Genomic DNA, 21,717 nt, shown 5'->3' with positions numbered 1-21,717 from the left:
TTCCTAGGCATTGGACAAGTCCGGCAGCAAGAAGGAGCGCTTGTGTGCGGTGTCAGGCTCTGACTCGGGGCCCGAAGTAGGGGCTGCAGGCCACACCTTTTGTCCTTCAGCTTGCAGCAGGACCTAAAACAACTTCATAATTTTTCCCCAAACTTCCAAAACATTGCCATCTTATTTTTTTCAGGCCAGGTGCCTACTATAAAGCTTGTCTATAATTTCTGGAGAAAAAGAATGTAGCTATTCTACGTTAATGTGGTGATCCAAGCAAACAGCCAACAGCAAAGGATAACTATACCCTACTTGCTTTGGCCATCTGAACTTTAACCATATACACCAAACCTCAAAGATAATGATTACCGGTAACAACTCCAAATGCACAGGCTTCATGCACTTTGCTGGCCCAAGACAAATGAATGGCTATACCAGGATTTAAACATATGACCTGATGGGCTCTCAGTCAGTTCCCATTCCTCTGAGCTTTTGTTGACGTTCATATCAACACATTTAGCCACAATGTGTCTTTTCTCGTCATAGAATGGAAATCAGATTGTTGAATTGGTAGCTAGCAAATCAACAATGCAACACACATGAAGTGACAACGTAGTGACTTTAGGAGTTGGAATATATAATCAGGGATTATCCCACACGTACCTATCCAACTCAATTTCAAATATTTCATATTAACACAGACTTGATTTCATTTTCATTTTTTATTGTTAATGTAACCAATTTAGAGGTACACTTATAGAAATACTATAAATAAATTAAAACATTCATGTCACATAGGATTCACAGACAGCACTAGCCAATGCTGAGGGGTTCGAATAGTTCAACGATCTTCAATAAACAGCATAATTCCTAACAATATTTGTACTTCAATATTATGCAGTTTACAGAGGCTTGTGGAGCTGTATTAAAAGTACGGGCAGGAAAAAAGGTCCTTTTCAATTATTTTTTAACCTAACTGCCAGTTTCCAGCTTTTCAAGTCACAGTACAAATGCACTAGAAAACCTGCAAAACATAGAAATATATTTTTTATGGCCTTAGGCTCGCACAAGACAAAGCAAATTGACATTTGGTGTTCAATCTCATGTACTATAAAAGATTGAGGCACATTTTGGGTGGAGATCTTGACAAATGGACACAAGTGCCACCAACGTCTGTGCGGTAAAAATAACAAAATAATTCATAAAATGTACAAACTTTTGAAAAATAGAAACAATTCACAAAGCGGGTCGCAACATTTCTTCAGTTAAAAAAACAAAAGTGTCCTGCACTTGTCAAAGTTGTGAAACATCTGAAGAAAACGGGAGGCGTGGGACAGCAGCTTTCGGCGGGTTTCCACATACTCCAAATCAGAAATTAGGATTCATTTTTAGAAGTATCATTCACTGAAAAACAAAAACAAGATTAAGACACTGGACCAAGCACACGACAAAAGCAAATGTAGCATTTTCATAGTCATCTGGTTAACTTCTATGGGATTGGAAACATCTGCCTCCCGGACCAAGCACACGAAAAAAGCAAATGTAGCATTTTCATAGTCATCTGGTTAACTTCTATAGGATTTGAAACATCTGCCTTCCTCTGTTAATCTGATTTATTTTTAAGGAAATTGAAATGTTGGAAAATGTGTCATTGACACCAGCTGAATTTTTGGGGCTTTTTGTTATGTACTCCTCCAAACCCCTACTCTTGCAGTTGATAAGCGTAAGAAAACGTGTCTAGCTTGTTATCTAGTTTTCCATCGTAGGCACCTTCACCAACAGTCAATTTACCTCTACCACGTGCAGGATCTCATTACGCTTCTTATCCCTTTGAGCGTCCTAAGGATGTGTGTGCGATATATGTATTTGTCCTACAAAAGGTATCCAGCTTTGCAGTTAGAATGCATCCATCCATCCCAAATTCGCCAGGGATTGGTGGAATGTGGACTAGCCAGAGATGCAGCCATTCCTTTTTTTGAGCCATCGTGTTCTGCAACCCCCTAAGAGTTGAAACAGGGAGCACTCAAACAGATCAAATAAAGATACACAAGTCTTGTAATTTGAAGCAAAGTGCCTAGCAAATTTTTATAATTACAGAAAAGAAACAGACAAAAAAAGCTTATTTGCGCTGTACTAGATTTACTCAACATTGTCCTATAAAGTAAAACTTAAAACCATTGGCAAAGCCACTACATTTTGGTTTTCATATGTCAAATGCCCCGTAATGCCAACCATTTGCTGCACCAGGCACAAGTCTTTTTTCCGACCAATGAGAAGGTTGTGAATCAGCACTACTCTCCATCTGGGATGACCTAAAAATGAATTCGGACTCCAAAACCACTTCCACACTGATGCTATTAGACCTTTCAGTAACTTTTGACTGTTAACCAGGCAACCCTCATCAAAGGAATAGAGAGCAGGTAAGCAACACTGCAGTACAATGGATGAAATCATTCCGCACAGAAACCACCAGACTACCCTCTTTTCAGCTCAACCTTGCGCATACTCATATGTGGTGTTCCAACAAAGCTAATCCCTCTCAGCACTACTCTTCAACTGTCACGACCCTCGCCCAAAACCCCCTCTGGCAAACCCATTGGCCAGGTGGAGTCAGGACTCAGGCCTCTAGAGCCTGGCATCCTCTTCAGAAGCCCTCATGGGGCCAGTCCTGGCGCCTATGGCGCCAGGCTCATACACCATGAAAAACAATGTGTTTGGGAACTACTTTATTGTATTGTCAGCCAACAAGGAGGCATAAGAACCAAGCTATGCGGTCTAGTGTTTTGGGTGTGGTAGCCTAGGGACTACTTTACCTGGACTATTTTGCTGGGGCTATTTAAACCACACCCGAGCAAGACAACACGCTTCGCGTTACTTTGTAGCTTGCAACGTGACGCTCACCGTGTCCAGCTATTCCCTCGAACCTCGGAGAAGCAGAACCTGCAAGGAGACAAAAGGAACATCATTAGCAGCAGCATCATCATCATCTTACCTGCAGTCTTCATCTTTAAACACTTGCAGCTACTGAGAACAGCTTCCTCAAATCTGCATGCCTCCCGGACAGAACGACCTGAAAGAGGAAGATAGAGGCAACATTAAAGAAAGCAGTAGAGATATTTACAAATTACAAACTGCTCAAAAGGCTTACCTGGCTGGTCACCTCTCGGCTGGCACCACCCCTGACATTCCACTCTCGCTGAAGAACACTGCGACCTACAAGGAAGGAAAACACAGGTTAGCAAAGGCAAGACTTTGCAGCGCTGCGCATAGCGCTTACTTACCGCATCATAGCACTCTTAATGCGCCATCATTTACCAGCAGCGCTCAACCAAGCCAGTTCGCCGCGATGAAGCTCCGCATACCTAAGGGAGAAAATAGAGACATTTTAAACAAAGAAAGGCATGCAGGATAGCAACAAAACTAAAGAACAGCAATAAGACCTACCTGAACAATATCAAACGGCCCGGCGTCAGTGAAGTAACTGGACTACACTTGCCCAAGAAAGACAACGCGCCCCTGCAAAGGAGGCAGGACGGAGAGCACGCCTAATTCTACCACAAGGTGAGGAGAGGGCGCCAGAGGGACTGAAATCATACGGGGGTGGAGGGAGGATACTTACCCCAGTCGGTCAGTCCTGAACAAAGTCCTCCTGTATTTTCAGGCAGCACCTTCCCCGCAGACCACATCAGGGCAAAGCTGCGAAGCATGCCAGCGAGTAACCCGGCTGGGTGGCGTCCCTGTGGATACCAGGTGAGCGGAACAGAACGCAAAGCCTACCATAACAAATCCACCTGGGCGCCATGGAAACATCAGAAATTGACCAATTGGCCAAATTACTAGGAGAGCTTTGTGCTGAGGTTCATTCTGCCCGACAAAAGACTAATGCCCTCCGGAGAGACCTAATAGTGACCAAAGAACGCACTGAAGAGATTAGCAGGCAATACTTGCAATCACAGGCAGGACAGACGCCTCTACCTGGAAGCAATCCAACGATGCAAAACCCTGCCTTACCACCCACTACGGTACAGATCAAGTTACCTGGAACAGTGCCCCTGGCACCACCAGAAAGGTTCTCAGGCGACCCACAGAAGTATGCGACATTCATCAATCAGTGCCGCCTTCATTTTCTTTGTAGGGCTGGAGCATTTCCAAACGACCAAACTCGGGTAGCTTTTGTCTCATCATACCCGAGTGGTAGTGCAGCAGGTTGGTCGGTGCCGTTGGTAACCCATGACGATCCTCTATTACATGACTTTGGGGGGTTCCAGAGAGAAATGGAAAAACTTTTTGCTCGCCATACCCAGGAACAAGCAGTAGACAATGAACTCTTGTCCCTCTGACAGGGGAATCAGGACTTGCTAACGTACATTGCTACCTTCAACAGACTGGTTGCCCAAGCTAGGTGGCCAGAAAACAAAAGAACCACGTTATTCCATCGAGGCTTACAAGACGAATTAAAGGACGTCTTAGCCCAGGTGGTTGATCCACCCAGAGACTGTGCAGAGTTCTTAAATTTGGTTGTGCAGCTAGACCACCGGTTGAGGACCGAAAGGCAGACCGGTTTAAGTCGGACCCTCGGACCGTGTATGTTCGACCAAGGGAAAACACACCCTGTGTACCTGAAAATGCTGTAGAACCCATGCAGATTGGAGGGATACGGCCTCCATTAACAAAACAAGAGCGGGACAAAAGAAGACAACAACTCTGTTTGTATTGTGGGAAACCAGGACATTTCCTGAAGGACTCTCCAGTAAAACCCCCAAGAAGAACAGTCGGGGCCACAGAGAAGGATGAAGCTAAGGAATCGGAAAACTACCAAACTCGGCAAACGTAGAGGTCAGTTTGTCGAGTGAGAAGAAAGAGTTGCTGACCTCGCACTTTGCAATACCAGTGATCTTAATTAACCACCAACAGTCGTCAAGAATGCATGCCGTTGAAGCATACATCGATAGCGGAGCAGTTGGAAATTATATTGATCAAGAACTGGCAGAAGAGATGGGGCTTCCTTTGCGTTCTAAGCCAACTATGGACAAGGTAACCACCGTGGATGGGACAGAAATCGCTTCCGGACCAGTAACCCAGTGCACAGCCAGTGTAACCTTGCTGTGCCAGGACGGACATCGGGAGTCTATTTCATTCGATCTCATCAAGGCACCTCAGTTCAGGCTAATACTAGGGATGCCATGGTTGGTTGCTCACAACCCTTTGATAGACTGGCGGGCACGAAAATTAACCTTACATGATTTTCAGGATGTTTTCCGAAAGGACCAAGCCAATACATTGCCGCCGCACAGGCCCTATGACTGTCAGATCGACCTTGTTCCTGGTGCACAAATCCCTTGCAGCAGGATCTATGCTCTCACAGAACCAGAAAAGTTTCATTTGAAATCCTATTTAGACCAGTACTTTGCAACTTTGCAAACGGATTTATCCGTCCTTCGAAGTCCCCCGCAGCTTTGTTCTTCGTACCGAAAAAGGAAGGAGACTTGATAACCTGTATTGACTACCGCGCATTAAACCAGATCACCGTGAAGAACCGCTACCCCTTGCCACTCATCCCTGAGATGCTAGACCAAGTTAAAGATGCCCAGATTTAAACCAAATTGGACCTTCGAGGAGCGTACCACCTGGTCCGAGTCAGAAAAGGAGATTAATGGAAAACCGCCTTCTGTACTAAGTACGGCTTGTTTGAATATCAAGTCATGCCCTTCGGGTTATGCAACGCCCCTGCGGCATTCCAGTATTTCCTGAATGACGTCTTAAGGGAGTTTATTGATGTGTGTGCCTTAGTGTACAAAGACGACATCTTAGTATACTCAGCCTCGGAACAAGATCATGTCAGGCATGTTCGTTCAGTCCTCACCAAGCTCCGTCAACATCGGTTGTTTGCAAAGCTTGAAAAATGCTTTTTTCACGTCACCAAAGTAGAATTTCTTGGTTTTATCCTTACTCCAGGAGGCATCAAAATGGACGTGCACAAGGTAGATGCCATTCTGAAATGGCCTTCACTGATGTCTCTGAAAGGGGTACAAAGCATTTTGGGCTTTGCGGACTTCTACCGCCGGTTCATCCCAGATTTTTCTCAGGTTGTGCACCTAATCACAGTACTATTCCGAAAAAACAATAAAAAGTTTGCTTGGACCGAAGAAGCAGAAGAAGCCTTTCAGGAACTTAAACGAAGGTTTACCTCCGCTACAATCCTGCGACATCCTCGTCCTGACCTCCCTTATGTCGTTGAAACTGATGCGTCCAGTCTCGCAATGGGGGCTGTCCTTTCACAGATAGACCCCGAAACCAGCCAGCTACATCCTGTGGCCTTCTGGTCGAAAAAGTTCTCACCTCCAGAGATTAATTATGCCATCACGGACAAGGAACTCCTGGCTATCAAATCCGCCTTTAAAGCCTGGAGGCACTACCTTCTGGGGGCCAGACACACCATTACAGTCATTACAGACCACCGAAACCTGCAATATCTCAAAACAGCCAAGGCCCAGTCCTCGCGCCAATTATGGTGGGCCCTTTTCTTCGCCGAATATGATTATGTAATCACATTTCAACCAGGAGTCAGAAACGGAAAGGCGGATGCCTTATCTTGAATGGGCATAGATGAAATAGTATATACAACTCCAGACCCAGTACCTATTATAACTGAAGACAAACTCTTAGGGATCACGACAGTCTTAACACAAGCAGAACTACGTAAAGAAATCCAACGGACAATGAATCCTGATGCCTATCTCGCATGGCAAACAAACTCAAGGAGAACAATATACCATCAAGGACCATCTACCCTTTTTTAGGGATCGCCTATATGTGCCCAAGAAGGAATTACAACAGCATATTATTTCAAACTATCACGATTCACTGATCGAAGGGCATCCTGGGATTGCCAAAACCCTAGCTAAGGTGAAAGAGTACTTTTGGTGGCCTACCTGGCGTAAGGACATCATTCAGTATATTCAGTCCTGCGGTGTCTGCGCACAAAATAAATCGCAGAAACAAAAACCATCTGGTCTCCTACAACCATTGGACATTCCTCCAGTTCCATGGCACACTCTTTCCCTTGACTTCATCACTGATCTACCTCCAAGCCAAGGGTTCAACACCATCCTTGTAGTTGTGGACTTATTCTCGAAGATGGCCCATTTTATTCCTCTCAAAGGCCTCCCAGACGCAGCCTCTTTAGCAAAAGTGTTCCTGGAGGGCGTGGTTAAGCTACATGGCTTCCCTTCGATTCTGGTCTCTGATCGAGGCAGCCAGTTTGTTTCAAACTTCTGCAAAAAATGTTGTGCAATGGCGCAGATCGACGTTCGGCTATCTACCAGTCACTATCCCCAAACGGACGGCCAAACCGAGAGAACCAATCAGACACTCGAGCAAGGTTTATGGTGCATGCTGCTCCACGAACAAAGGAATTGGAAAGACCTACTATGGATAGCCGAATATGCATAAAACAATTCTTTGCATTCAAGCACGGGACAAACACCCTTCTATACTCTTTATGGCAGACATCTACGTACCTCTGAACTAGACCTTCCAGCAGCTTGGAAATGCCAGCGGTAAAGACTCTACGCACAACCATTACTCAGGCTTTCAAAAGGGCAAAGGAACACCTTATTCATGCCAAAGAAAAACAAAAGATTCGCCGACCAACACCGGAAAAAGGCCCCTGATTATCAAGTAGGAGACAAATTTTGGTTAGCCGCTAAATTCGTACCCATCAAGGGAACCCGGACCTTTCATCCCAGATTCTTAGGACCCTATACCATTAGGGCAATTATCAACCCAGCAGCCGTGAAACTGGATTTACCACCTAATCTACACATCCACCCGGTATTCCATGTGTCCCTCCTGAAACCAATGCAACCCGGCACACGGATTGGGACACCACCTAAGCCCATACTTGTTGACGGAGAACCAGAATTCGAAGTCAAAGTTATATTGGACTCTAAATACTCTAGCACCAAGCTATATTATCTCGTCGATTGGAAAGGATTTGGACCACAAGATAGATCCTGGGAGCCCAGTGAGAATATCCACGCACCAGGTCTAATCAGGAAATTCCATAAGAACTTGTCAACCAAACCTGGGCCAGACAGAAGGAACACCATGGGAGGGGCCTTAGGGGGGAGTGCTGTCACGATCCTAACCCAAAACCGCCTCTGGCAAACCCATTGGCCAGGTGGAGTCAGGACTCGGGCCTCTAGAGCCTGGCATCCTCTTCAAAAGCCCTCATGGGGCCAGTCCTGGCACCTATGGCGCCAGGCTCATACACCATGAAAAACAATGTGTTTGGGAACAACTTTATTGTATTGTCAGCCAACATGGAGGCATGCCCATAGCTTGGTTCCTACAACCAAGCTATGCGGTCTAGTGTTTTGGGTGTGGTAGCCTAGGGACTACTTTACCTGGACTATTTTGTTGGGGCTATTTAAACCACACCCGAGCAAGACAACACGCTTCGCGTTACTTTGCAGCTTGCAACGTGACGCTCACCGTGTCCAGCTATTCCCTCGAACCTCGGAGAAGCAGAATCTGCAAGGAGACAAAAGGAACATCATTAGCAGCAGCATCATCTTACCTGCAGTCTTCATCTTTAAACACTCGCAGCTACTGAGAACAGCTTCCTCGAATCTGCACACCTCCCGGACAGAACGACCGGAAAGAGGAAGATAGAGGCAACATTAAAGAAAGCAGTAGAGACATTTACAAATTACAAAATGCTCAAAAGGCTTACCTGGCTGGTCACCTCTTGGCTGGCACCACCCCGGACATTCCACTCGCGCTGAAGAACACTGCGACCTACAAGGAAGGAAAACAAAGGTTAGCAAAGGCAAGACTTTGCAGCGCTGCGCATATCGCTTACTTACCGCATCATAGCGCTCTTAATGCACCATCATTTACCAGCAGGGCTCAACCAAGCCAGTTTGCCGCGATGAAGCTCCGCATACCTAAGGGAGAAAAAAAAGAGACATTTTAAACAAAGAAAGGCATGCAGGATAGCAACAAAACTAAAGAACAGCAATAAGACCTACCTGAACAATATCAAACGGGCCGGCGTCAGTGGAGTAACTGGACCGCACTCGCCCATGAAAGACAACGCGCCCCTGCAAAGAAGGCAGGACGGAGAGCACGCCTAATTCTACCACAAGGTGAGGAGAGGCCGCCAGAGGGACTGAAATCATACGGGGGTGGAGGGAGGATACTTACCCCAGTCGTTCAGTCCTGAACACAGTCCTCCTGTATTTTCAGGCAGAACCTTCCCCGCAGACCACATCAGGGCAAAGCTGAGAAGCATACCAGCAAGTAACCCGGCTGGGTGGCGTCCCTGTGGATACCAGGTGAGCGTAACATCAACATCTATATGATTCATCCAATGACATGGGCTTGCATGCTACAACTATGCAGATGACACTCACATTCATCTACAAAATCGCCACCAGCAGGGACATAGTCCAAATCCTCATCTATTTCTCCTTACAAATTAATGTAGGACCAAGCCTGATTTGCATATGGTCTTTCACCTTTTGTAATGGCTTTGGCAGGCGAAGAACGATGGCATGGAGGGTTGACCAGAGCAATGCCAGAGGTTAAGATTAATTGAAAACCTTCCAGCCATCACCTCTTGTGTTTTGCTATATTCACCCAGAGTGGGACGGGTATTCCCAGATATGGGTCCCTTGCCTGCTGGGCCTAGAGATCCAAGCTACTCCTCACTGATGAGACCCAACAAGGTCGAAACATTTTTGGGGATGCTGGTGATCTCATGCAGAAGGGATGTGGCCTAGCAGTTCGGCTGGCCTGCCCCTTTTGGGGTAGGACCAGGCCTGATTTGCATATGGTCTTTCACATTTTGTAATGGCTTGGCAAGTGAAGAATAATGGTCTGGAGGGTTGCCCAGAGCAATGCCAGAGGTTAAGATTAATTCAATCTTCCAGCCATTATCACTCCATCACCTCTTGTGTTTGCCTTACAAATGAATGCATGGAAGAGTAACAACAACCTTAAACTTAACCCGGGTAAAACAGAAAGGAAGATTACGCTGTTGGGTACGATTTGGTGAAGTCCAACTGGTGTGGGACTTCACAAGCCTTATCCCTTGGTATTAGGAACCCAACTCTTAATATAGGTGTGTACTACACAAGTCGGTAGATTGGCTGAGCAGCCAGGCTTCTCTTAGGAGGGTTAATGTGAGCTGCAGAGTAGCACAATGAAATCAGTAAACACAAGGCATCAAGTAAACACAAGGCAAATTAGGCATTCTTTCAAAAGCAGCAACTAATAGTAACATTCAATGGAAGATGGAATTAATTTAAACAAGAACCAATAACGCAGATGAATAATTTCTATGTTAAACATGTTTCAGCACACTGAGTGATAATCAAGGTCAGTATTCACACTTATTTTTGTTCACCATTACAAAATTGGGTTTGAGAGGGAAAATGGTTAGAGTTAAAGTAGAACACACTTTCAACTGGTTCAATAGATAGTGACAAACCTGAAGGTGTCTCACCCGCTAGTTCCCGGGATCTGACATCCAGGTGGCCACGACACGGCCATCGATATTGGATCCAGTTCCTGGGGGTGGACCAGTGTGGGAAGATCACCTGGATGAGGGGTTTTTGGGGAGTGGAAGTGGGACACTGACGGGTGAGATGAAGTACCCCCTTCCCTATAACAACTTTTCCCCATTCTACCCCGTAGGATATTCAGAAGTTCTACACCCCCTTTCCAACACAAACACTTTCCTATAATGTGACAGACAATGGACTAACACCAGAGCCGTTTATCTGACTTGTCCCAACACAAGGGTCAGGCAGAGTCAGACACTTGACAACAACTATGCACACCTGACGACCCTTTCCCTTCCCCCACAGGGATAAAAGGCAAAGCACGAGAGCACACTTCCAGCAATGCCGAATGCACGAGGAAGCAGCTATTCCGGACCGGCAGTTCAAACGGAGGAGAAAGGCAGAGAGACCTGGAGGGATTGCCCTTACCCTTTTCTACTTAGACCTGCAAAGCCTTCGAAAGGGAATTCATAACACTGGGAAGTCCCACTGGAGTGTGGGTGTGACAGGTGTCAATGGCACACGGGCCCTCCCAACTGGGGAGAAGCGCTTACCGCTGTGGTGCCGTCCTTGACTTCTGAGGCAAGAAACTCCAACTGTTCAGCACAGCCGGTGAGTCAGAGAAAACAGATAGAAAAACCGAACTGTGCAGGGCCCAAGGTTGCAGGTGGCACCCTTGCTGAACAAAGAACTTGTGTAATTGAACTTTCAAGAAACCCTAGTAAAAGGTTCAGAAGGAGAGTGGTCCGGCGTCGTGGGGCGCTCATTCGAAGGACTCTGACTGAAGCCCTTTTGGGTTATTTTGTTGAAGCTACAAAAAAAAAGACGCCTTAGGAGAGTTCCATGTGATAATATCGCCGCAAAAATAATGCCATACAAAAATTTCGCCATATTTTTGCGGCGCTATTACCCCATGGAACCTGCGGGGGACACCCCTGCAACCCCATATATTTTAAAAGGGAGCGGGGGACACCCCTGTATCCCCCCATCCATTTACCCCATAAATTATCCCCACCAAAAATATCGCCTATGGCTGTTCCCAACAACCATATGTACGGCAATATTTTTGGTGGTGATAATATTACCTGATACCCTTAGGAGAGGCTAGTGTGTTAAAGTGGTCCTACAAGTGTTGAGCAAAACCCCTCATATTTTTGAAAGTCTGACACATTGGAGAAAACTGATTAAACTGTGAAACTGGCAAATGTGAACTCGACAGAGGGATGCCTGCGAGTTGAGGGCAAACCGTGATATACCCGTTAACATTGTGACAAGTGAGAACCCGGCTGAGGGATGTCTATAATGGATTGTTGGTGAAAAGGACATTGAGACGGTTGAATGATATGTTTCTTGAGTGAAAGTCCATAGTGAACCCGATTGAGGGATGCTAACGATGCAAGAAGGATCAGAGCCCGACTGAGTGGGATCCAAGGGGCGAAGAGCAATCGCCCAAGGTGAAAGGGTTACCAAAGGAGCTTTTGTTTGTTCATGGTTTATGGTACAGCAGGCCTTCTAAGGCAAGAGACTTTTGCAGGAAAGAGACTTGACCCCGGAAGGTCCTGGAATGGTTGAAAGGCACTGTTACCTCGTGCTGCCGAAGCCCAGGAGTGTGCTGTGCTCAAAGGTCCTGCCTTATCCTGTGCTAGAAACGTGGGTAAGGGAGACCCCAGCCATACCATCCTGACTTATCATTTGGTGAACACTTTTCTTTTCTTTAGAACATTGTCCCACACTATTTTGTAACTTAGTTGTAAGGATTTGCAATAGTTTTGTTTAGTATAGGCCCTTTTTATTTGACAAGATGCTACTAGGACTGCCTTATTATTTGATGGTCGTAGCTTGCTCCCATCCTAGATTTAGGTTTAGATTAGGCGTTTTTCTCACCCATTATACAGTCCAATAAACACCCTTGAACTGTGATCACTTGTGTCTGTCTTTACTGTTGCCACCATGAGTTCCTTACAATAGTTTCTCTTAGCGGGATGTAGGCAGTCCTTTATCCCAGCAGTAATAGTGTCAACAATTAAAACCTGTAAGGGAACAAGCACTGCCAAAGTCAATAGGGTTCAGAAGAGGAGTCTTTAGGAAACCAGGACAGACAAAATCAATGGGATAGTTCCAGTTCTGATGCAGCTTTTCTTAGAAAATGTTAATCAAACAGTCGGGAGTTCTTTGAAAAATCACAGGAACTCGAAGGGAGCCTACCTGTTGGAGCGCAAGAGGAAAGCCTGCACAGGTGAGTTGAGGACAGCTCTAGATAGGTGAAAATAGTACTTCCCAGGCCAGGAAGCACAACAGATGGCAAAATATAGTTATACCCCTAGTTTAAGGTTGTTGTTACTCTTCCAGCACTCTGGAGAGGGACTCAGCAGCAATGGATTCCTCACGATTCAGCAGCTCTGTGGTTTTGGCTCCTTTTTCACAGCACCAAGAAAGAACGAAAAGCTCTGGTTGGATTTTCCTCAGTCCTGGACTCTGGTGAGGGCACTCTGGATGAAGATGTCCTGCTTCTGTAGATCCACTAGGGTGCCCATAACATTTTGTCAAGATTTGTTCTCTGGAAGACAATGCACTGGATGATGGTCAGGGGTTCCAGGGCATTGGGATTCTGCAGCCTAGGAAAGTCGCAGCAAGTCGGGGGATGAGCCAAAATGAAGCAAGTCTCAAGGCTAGTTGGTCCCATCAGCCCAAGGGAAGAAGTCGTCCAGCACAGATCTTCCCTGTCAAAACGAAACCGGGGTCAGCACAGCTGCAAGGCTTCACTGGTGCTTCTGCGGTCCAGGAAGTTGCTGCTGGCGTCTCTGATCGTCCTCTTGGTTGGATGTCTTGTTCCAGTTGTCCACTCTGCCTGTAGTCCCAAAAACCTCACCTTTTATGTGAAATCCCATTCATTCACAGCTGTAGGGTTGTCAATCATCTAAGGGTGTGGCTGCTCCAGGGCAGCCTTCCGGCCAATCAGGACTGGTTTCACTCAGGCACACCTAGAGACAAAGAACAGTGAAGTTTCGGGACCCACACTCACTTCCTGCCTTTCCAGACACACTGGAGCCTGGGTGAGCTTCAGGGCTGAAGCCCGCCAAAGGCAAACCAAACAAAGGACTCAAACCTAGTTTTAACAACAGAGTAAAAGCCCAGAAGGAACTAACAAACAAGAAATGTCAAAAAAGACGACGTGCCATTTTGGAAAACTGCTCACCCATCGGTGCTGTACTGCAGCTGAGAAATCAGCCTGCTAATACCCTGCACAAAAGGTATTAAAAAGTAACCACTGCCACCAGCCACTCAAGGTAGTGTAACAAAAAGTTACATGAAAAGTGGGATAAGGAGTTACTATGTAACCCCCCACCACTCCACATAGGGTGGTGTGCGCTGGAAACACAAAAGAAAAGGTAAGCAAGATAAAAGCTATTTCACTATTCTTGGGAACGGTAGTTCACCCAAGAAAATGTATTTAAACATGGAGAGATGTCCAAGGAACCTCTCAACAGTGGCACTGTACCGAGGGTGCTGTGTGTGTCACTATGCAAAAAGCAGATGTCTTTGGAGTTTACCAGATTCCATTAAACAGTTAAAAATTAAAGTCAGAGAAAAACACATGAGTGAGTGGCAAAAAGTACTACTTATTCAAGAAGTTAAAAATCAAAAAGATTCCAGATTCCAGCAAAAGGGCTGAGGGTCTCTAAGGTTAAAGGGAATTATCACAGAAACTGAAAACTCTCCCTAACGCACGCCCCACGGACCACGGAAATGGGAATCAGACCAGAAGCATCCAAGGTGGTTGAAAATCTCTGAATTCTGATGGACAATGAACTAAGGCTGGAACCTCAAGTTAACGCTAAAGTAAATAAATGCTTCTTCCACCTACAAACCCTCCCCATTATTTCACTTGTCATGTCAATAATAAACTCAGCCAACAGCATATAAACCTTGGCATGCCCGACAACCTCACCAAAAAACGACAACAAATCCAGAATAAGGCAGCAAGACTCCTCCTAAGAGTCAGCAAGAGAGAACACATTGCGCCAGCACCAAGATGGCTACACTGGGTACCAGTCAAGAAAAGGATCTATTTCGAAACACTATGCATTGGTCACAGATTAAGTAACGGCCGAGGAGCATCATTTCTTCCAGAAGAAATCTCCATCTACAGGCCAAACGGAACCCTGAGATCTAGCACCAACATATGGCGTGAAACCTTACCTTAATTGAAAATATAATCTAGTGGATCAGCATTTTCAAGGACCTCAATGAAACTCTGGAACTCCCTCCCAGAAGGATACACAGAATAGAGGTATGCCTGATCATCAGGAAAGCAGAGCTAACTCGCAAGCTATAGGTTGTCAAAGAGAACAAACATAGCTGATAATGGCACACTGGGTATCAAGCACTCAGAAAAAGCTACCTGCACTACTACAATTTAACCCAATGCCATGAGTATTTCCCCACTAACCCATTCTAAAACCCCCCATAAACCCTCCATATATCTGCAAAAATACCTCACGCAAACCAACTATGCAACACAGACACACACACACACACCTAGAACCTCCACCCCTCACTGACCTTAAACAATCTCCACACGGCCAATGAATCCTTATGCCACGGGCACACAAGCCATCCCATATGGACGCAAATAACTTGCACACCCACTAACCCATGACCACCTAGAAGCAAACTCACAGTGACAAGTTCTTCCAAACTGAAACTACCAACACTATAGCAAAAGCACTCATGCACTCTCTCGCTCTCCTCTCACCAACTAACTAACCAACCCCTCTCTTATTTTCAGATCTTCAGGGCACCTTTAGACCATGAAAACAGCAGCAGTCCACAGTATAAATCCCACTAACGTAACATAACGCCACACATTACATATGTATCAAGTGAATCTTCAAATGTCCCCAATAATGCCATCATAAGCCTGGCACAAGGTTAGGCAGGCTTTTCAAAGTCAAGGCCCATATAACCTGTTCATCAGGAAAAAGGACAAGCAGTTCACTGCCACCAGCCAGTTCAGTACATATCCCAAAGGTAAATGGGATGCGACTATGTAAAAAGTCAAAGTTACTCACCAGAGGGACTACAGTATTCCTAATCATCCCCTATTCGGCTATTTTTTTTAATTTTTTTTATTTGGTTTTGAAAAACCTTTAAAATATTCATTCTTAGTTACAACTCATCATACGAACCCACAACCTCCCTCAAAAGTTCACAATTTTTTCGTGGTTTCTTATAGCTCGACTGAGTAATCTGTTTGAGACAATGCAGGTGTGGAATTCAGTTCAGTTAAACAGATTTTTAAGTCTTACAAGAACAGTACTAGTCCAAACATGACTTTTCGCTCTGATCCCTCAAACATGGTTTTCCACCAATCTTCAGCGAAGTAAGTTCGACGCTCTTCAAAAAGTGATCCAAACAATTTAGTCCTTAATGATCGAACCTTTGGACAAAGTAAGGTTAGATGTTTAAGAGTCTCTATGGAATGTTCGCAGAAATGGCAAATTAAATTAGAGTTTTCATACAGCTTCCAGGTTCTTGTGCGGTCTTTGGCCAAATAAAGGTTAAATCGAAATTGTAAGAATAACAGTCTGGAGTTTTGATCTGGTGATTGGGCCATGTAAGACTGTAGTTTATCATACTCTCTAGCTTCCGGGGGAGCATCCTTCATAAGCGAAAACTTACACTATCTACGCAAGTTTGATGCCAGTCCATTCTCCATAACTTTAGTTTAGCCTTGTCTGGATTTTCTAACAAAGTTATGATTTTTATGCTGTTTGTTTCCAGTACTTCGGTACATAAGTTGCTCCATTTAGAAAGCACCATATACTTCGGATCGGAGTCTGGATTTTGTAAGATTTTGAATTGTGGTGCAGGTTTAGAAAGTAGAGTCTTCCTGTAAAGGGTTACTGCGTTCCAACACACTTGTATTGATATCAAGCCCAATTCATATCTTATGTTACTGGTGGGGCAACCTTTAGGAAGATGCAACGCTCTGGTCCAGAAGTTGTTCTCCAATGTATTCCACAGATCGTGTGGACAACCAAACATGTTTTCTGCACCATAAATTAGTGCTGGAACAGCCTTTCGTCGATAAAAGTCAATCATGGGCTTTATAGAAAATTTGACTAATTTTTTATTTATGATGGCAGCCTGGCAGGCTAGCTGTTGACATTTCCTTTGTGTTGCCTCCACCCATGGACCATCATTTATGTTGGAGCTTATCAGAGATCCCAAGCACTTGATGTAGGGCGAGATTTTAAGAGTTGCTTTTTCTAGGTGACAGAGATGTTGTTTAATTCCTCTTTTAAGGTTTGACAGGTTTTGTAAGATCAGAACTTTGCATTTTTGCTTATTAAAGGCATGGTCTAGTAAAATTTTTTATTGTCCCTACGGGTCGGCCATGTTTTTTTAAGCCTAAGTGGCTCGATTTTAGAAAACTTTCCTATGGACCTTACCCGAGTTTTCGTCCATTAAACGCACGCGAAAACAAGCACCAGGGAGCTGCCATTTTCTGATAATCCTATCTTTTCCCCGATCACCCTGGCTGACCTGCTTTTGCGGCACTAAATCAATTCCCCCGCCCCTGAGCCTGTCATCAGCAGACTCGTACCGCCCATTTCCCAACGCCAAAGCACGTCTCGTGTCAACATTCGCTGCGCTTCAGCTAATGACGTGTCGCCATGGAAATGGCAGGACGCCTCTCTCCTCAATAAGTATAAACAGACCGTTTCACAACACACAGCAGCCGATTTTCGATTCCATTCCTCTCTCTGTGCTGTGTTACTTTGAGTATTCTGTGACTCGTTTCAGTGCTCTGGTCAGCTACCTTCGCCGCTTGTAGCCCGTGTGAACAGATACCAGTACCACCGCTATAAATTATTTTAGTTTGTTTAACAGACAGTGGCTACAATAATGCCCTACATGTACGAGCCCGAGTATACCGAGGAGGAACTACTGGAAAGGGAAGCATGCGAAAACGATGGGGATTCGGACGGCAGTTGGCAGGACGAATCAACAGATGAAGAGCCTGGGCCTAGTCGAATGGACGACGTCTCCACCTGGTGCACATGCAATCGGTGCGAGCTAATGCCAACTGAGGACGCGAACTGCTGCTGCCGAGAAAACTCGGGATGCCTGGCCTACATTTCGGAAGGCGAGCCACGACCGCAATGCATCACCGAGCTGCCAGACTTCAGGGCAGCCTGCCTCACACGGGCCGTGTTGAGAATAATGATGGTGCTTATGCACGAACTTCGAGCAACTGTTCGTCCTCGTAATCCGAGTAACGAGCAAGTATACTCTGCTAGTCATGCCACTCCTATTTCATGGTCTTCTACTATATCCAAAATTACATCTACATATCATTGTAACGCATGTAAGTCGTTGAATAGTGTGCATTGTCTAGATAGCATTTGTCCGTGTAAAATGCCATTAGTTACAAGAATTGTCATTGACAACAAACGTTTATCAAACTTATCTTGATCATTTAAAAACAGTTTGTTTCATTCCTTTTCACAAGTGGTACAGGCTGGTGGCCTATCGTTCCTTTACATGGTGGCTTCACGGGAGGCTTGGACAGCGCGTTCGAAGAGTGATACCCGCCTGTGCCATTCGTGCCATTAGAGAAACGTTCCCGAGTGACAGCGGTCAGTACAGGGGATTTTTCTCTCGCTGTGCTGCAACCTGACCTGTATAATCTTTAAAGTCTTGTATTTTTGTGTCATGAAAATAGGATACAAAATAAAACACCACATATATTTTAACAACGGTTGTCTCGATTTTTTAAATGAATCAAGTGTGTCTCCATTCAAGGATGGACGTCAGACATCTGTGCTCCGAATGGGTGAAGGTCTGGTTGCTGTGAAGCAGGGTGGTCACTATCTATCTAAGCTAACATAACATATTCTCGATAATGCATGCACTAAAACACACTTGTTCAAAGTCTTTCAGTAGGTTATGTCTCTATAAAAGTCACACATATATCTATACTAACATTTACCATTGGATTATACAGTCTTGACCACTATAATACACCGGTTGAAGTGTGGGTCTGTGCTCACAAGAATCTCCGGTATGTGGCATTTGTTATTGATAAGCAACGATATACTATCATTGATATAAAGGCGATATACTGTATATTGATATAAAGGCGGTTCGCGCCGGTGGATGCGCGCTGGCATGGGGGGCTGTCAGGGGCGCGAAAGGCCAAGGTGCCAAACTACATGTACACTTCAAAAGGTGTCCCACGCCAAGGGGCCATTGTTCACATGGTCTCCTCAGACCCCGTGTCTCCAGGCAGGCCTCCCCTGAGGCAGGCCGCCCCCCTGCAATCCACATAAGTGTGTCTCCATTCAGCAGTCTTCCTGTGCCTTATCTGCACGCCCCAGGGCCATCCATCCCACCCCCATGTATCAAAGGCGGTTCGCGCCGGTGGATGCGCGCTGGCATGGGGGGCTGTGACGGGCGCAAACGGCCAAGGTGCCAAACTACATGTACACTTCAAAAGGTGTCCCACGCCAAGGGGCCATCGGTCACATGGTCTCCTCAGACCCCGTGTCTCCAGGCAGGCCTCCCCTTCAAGCAGGCCGCCCCCCTAATACCACGACATACATACGTCATTCATTCACAAACACACCCCAGTTTCTAATACTTTAAAAACCACTCGATATGTCTCATGAGAACATCTTTGTGCTTTGCAAGTCAACTCCTGAACGTGCTACCTGGGAACCACTGAGATATATGCTAATCTGCTCGTCGTTGTGCTATCCGTGAACTTCTGTGACCGCTTCGAGCATACCCATCAGTGCGCTACTGTGGCCATCCACCTATTCTCCCGCAACATACTGCTCAGCTTGCTGAATCCAACTGTTTGTTGGTCAAGGTAAGGCCATGTATCCTGGTCATATTTCCCAGATTTTAAAATTTCTATCTATTTGCGAGTTGAGTACACAATAGTGCTATGTTCATTGGTCTCATTGGTATTGACTTGAGTTTCCATTGCTATGCTATCAATAGATCTATTTATTTTCATCTGTGTCTATTGTCATTGAATTGCATCCTTCGGGGGTCCAGTCTATAATGTAAGCATGTTTCCTTCTAGTGCAAGACAGAACATCCAAGGGACGAGTCACATGTTCATATTTCAGTCACATCAATTATACATTTCTGCAACTTATGCAAATACTAAGCAGCACATAATGAACTGGTATAGTTCCTGCGACCAAAACAAACCTTGCATTGATCATTGTATGATTCATTTACTTTTGTATCAAATCTTTACTCTTGAAGTTTGTATAATAATGTCGATATTTACTTTTCAGATTTATCAACAATGCCTGCCTGTTCGATTAGCGGTTGCCCTTCGAAGACCCATGCGAAATCTGAAGGAACTACAATGCATGTATTCCCGAAAACTGTTGATCGAATAAGAGAATGGGTCAGACATTGCGGATATCCACTGGATGAGCTGGAAAGTAGAGTCCAACAAGTCTTAGAGGACAAGAGGGGTGATCGATACCGCATCTGCAGCTGGCACTTTTCTTGGACATGTACACAACTTCTTGGGTAACAAAGAAGAATAAACGGCGAACGACACGGAAATTGCGCGAAAATGCTATTCCCACTCTATTCGTCCACATTCCGCCACCGGTGAGTCAAGTGTCCGGATTTAGCTTTCGGCCTTGCGGTAGTGTGTAGCCAAATGGATTAATTGATATTGCAGGCGTTCTATCCCTTGTAATAATTTCGATATTGATATGAGTGTATAGTTTTTTGAATAATGACATTTATCAATATATTCTTTTTCGATTTCATAACCCACAAACGCAACGTATATATATATGGGGACAGGGAACTGTGCTGTATTGAGCATTTTTCAAGTATTCTGTCGGCTTACATGGCTATTTTTAATATTGGCATTTCATTATCAATCATTAATTGACCTTTACAACTTCTTGACTATCCCTTGAATCTGAAGCAAGAACATTCTACATCCTTGACGTGGTCGCAGTTATCAACCACTTCTAGCGCGTATCAGGTAATCTTACTAGGCTAATCCGCTACATACTTGTTTTATGCATGTCAAGTAATAGTTTTATTCTATCGTGTAATTATTTTACCGAATGTTTGGTTACTGCTTTCCAATTGATATACACCTTAGTTATCGTCCACTGGTGTTTGTTTTCAGTTATAATTAGTGTTATCCATACTAATGCAAGTACTGTCTTTCAGGGAGATGCTGAAGCGTCTGCCACATCTACAACATTTCTAGATGTTTTTCAACATCAGGAGGTATGGATACTGACAGCTCCATCGAGCATCATCATCAGAGCTGGAATTCTTGTCGTTTGATTGTTCTACACAATGTTTCATTCGTGGTTAGCCGTTGATATGTACCTGTGCTGTCGACCCCAGGTGTGTGTTATGTTTTCACAATTGTAATCCTCACTAATGCAAGTACTATGTTTCAGGCAGTTGATGGAGCGTCTACCCCTGCACTTGATGCAGAGCCTGACATTCAAGTATACGAATTGGCGCAACAGCTTTCGGAAGTGCGCACTACATTTGCAACATCCATAGATATTCTTCAGCAGCACGAGGTATGGATAATGACAGCTCCATCATGCGTGATCATATAACGTGATTCCATTTGCTATACTTTCTTCCCTATTAGCGCAAGTACTGTGTTTCAGGGAGACGACGGAGCTTCCACCACAATCACAACATCTCTTTTAGATGATGCAGATGTAAAGGAATTGTTGAAATAAGTCGATGAAATGTGATCATATTTGGATTTTCCTTGATTCTTTTGGACAATGCATCTTTAGCGGTTATCTCTTTATATGTACCTGTGCGTTCGACCCCAAGTGTGTGTTATGTTTCCAATATTGAAAACCATACTAATCCAAGTACTGTGTTTCAGGGAGACGACGGAGCTTCCACCACAATCACATCATCTCATTTAGATGATGCAGGTGTAAAGGAATCGTTGAAATAAGTCGATGAAATGTGATCATATTTGGATTTTCCTTGATTGTTTTTGGACAATGCATCATTTGCGGTTATCTCTTTCTATGTACCTGTGCCGTCGACCCCAAGTGTGTTGTGTTTCCAATATTGAAAAGCATACTAATGCAAGTACTGTGTTTCAGGGAGATGC

The 21,717-nt window shown here is 44.9% G+C and overlaps 1 protein-coding gene across 2 annotated transcripts in view; it reads right to left on the bottom strand.

Annotated features, from left to right (window-relative positions):
- Nucleotides 1-691: 691 nt before the first annotated feature.
- Nucleotides 692-21,717, bottom strand: part of ZC3H14 (zinc finger CCCH-type containing 14) — a 437,675-nt gene continuing 416,649 nt past the window's right edge. For both annotated transcript variants that reach the window (XM_069637953.1, XM_069637954.1), the window contains exon 17: nt 692-1,392. In XM_069637953.1, the coding sequence (XP_069494054.1) occupies nt 1,386-1,392 (7 nt within the window). In that variant the 3' untranslated portion in view covers nt 692-1,385. The remainder of the gene's footprint in view (nt 1,393-21,717) is intronic.

The sequence above is a fragment of the Ambystoma mexicanum genome, chromosome 14 (assembly GCF_040938575.1).
Source record: "Ambystoma mexicanum isolate Mex_15411 chromosome 14, UKY_AmexF1_1, whole genome shotgun sequence".
Taxonomy (NCBI): Eukaryota; Metazoa; Chordata; class Amphibia; order Caudata; family Ambystomatidae; genus Ambystoma; species Ambystoma mexicanum.
The sequence above is the reverse complement of the archived record's forward strand: the minus strand, read 5'-3'. Positions and strand labels throughout refer to the sequence as shown.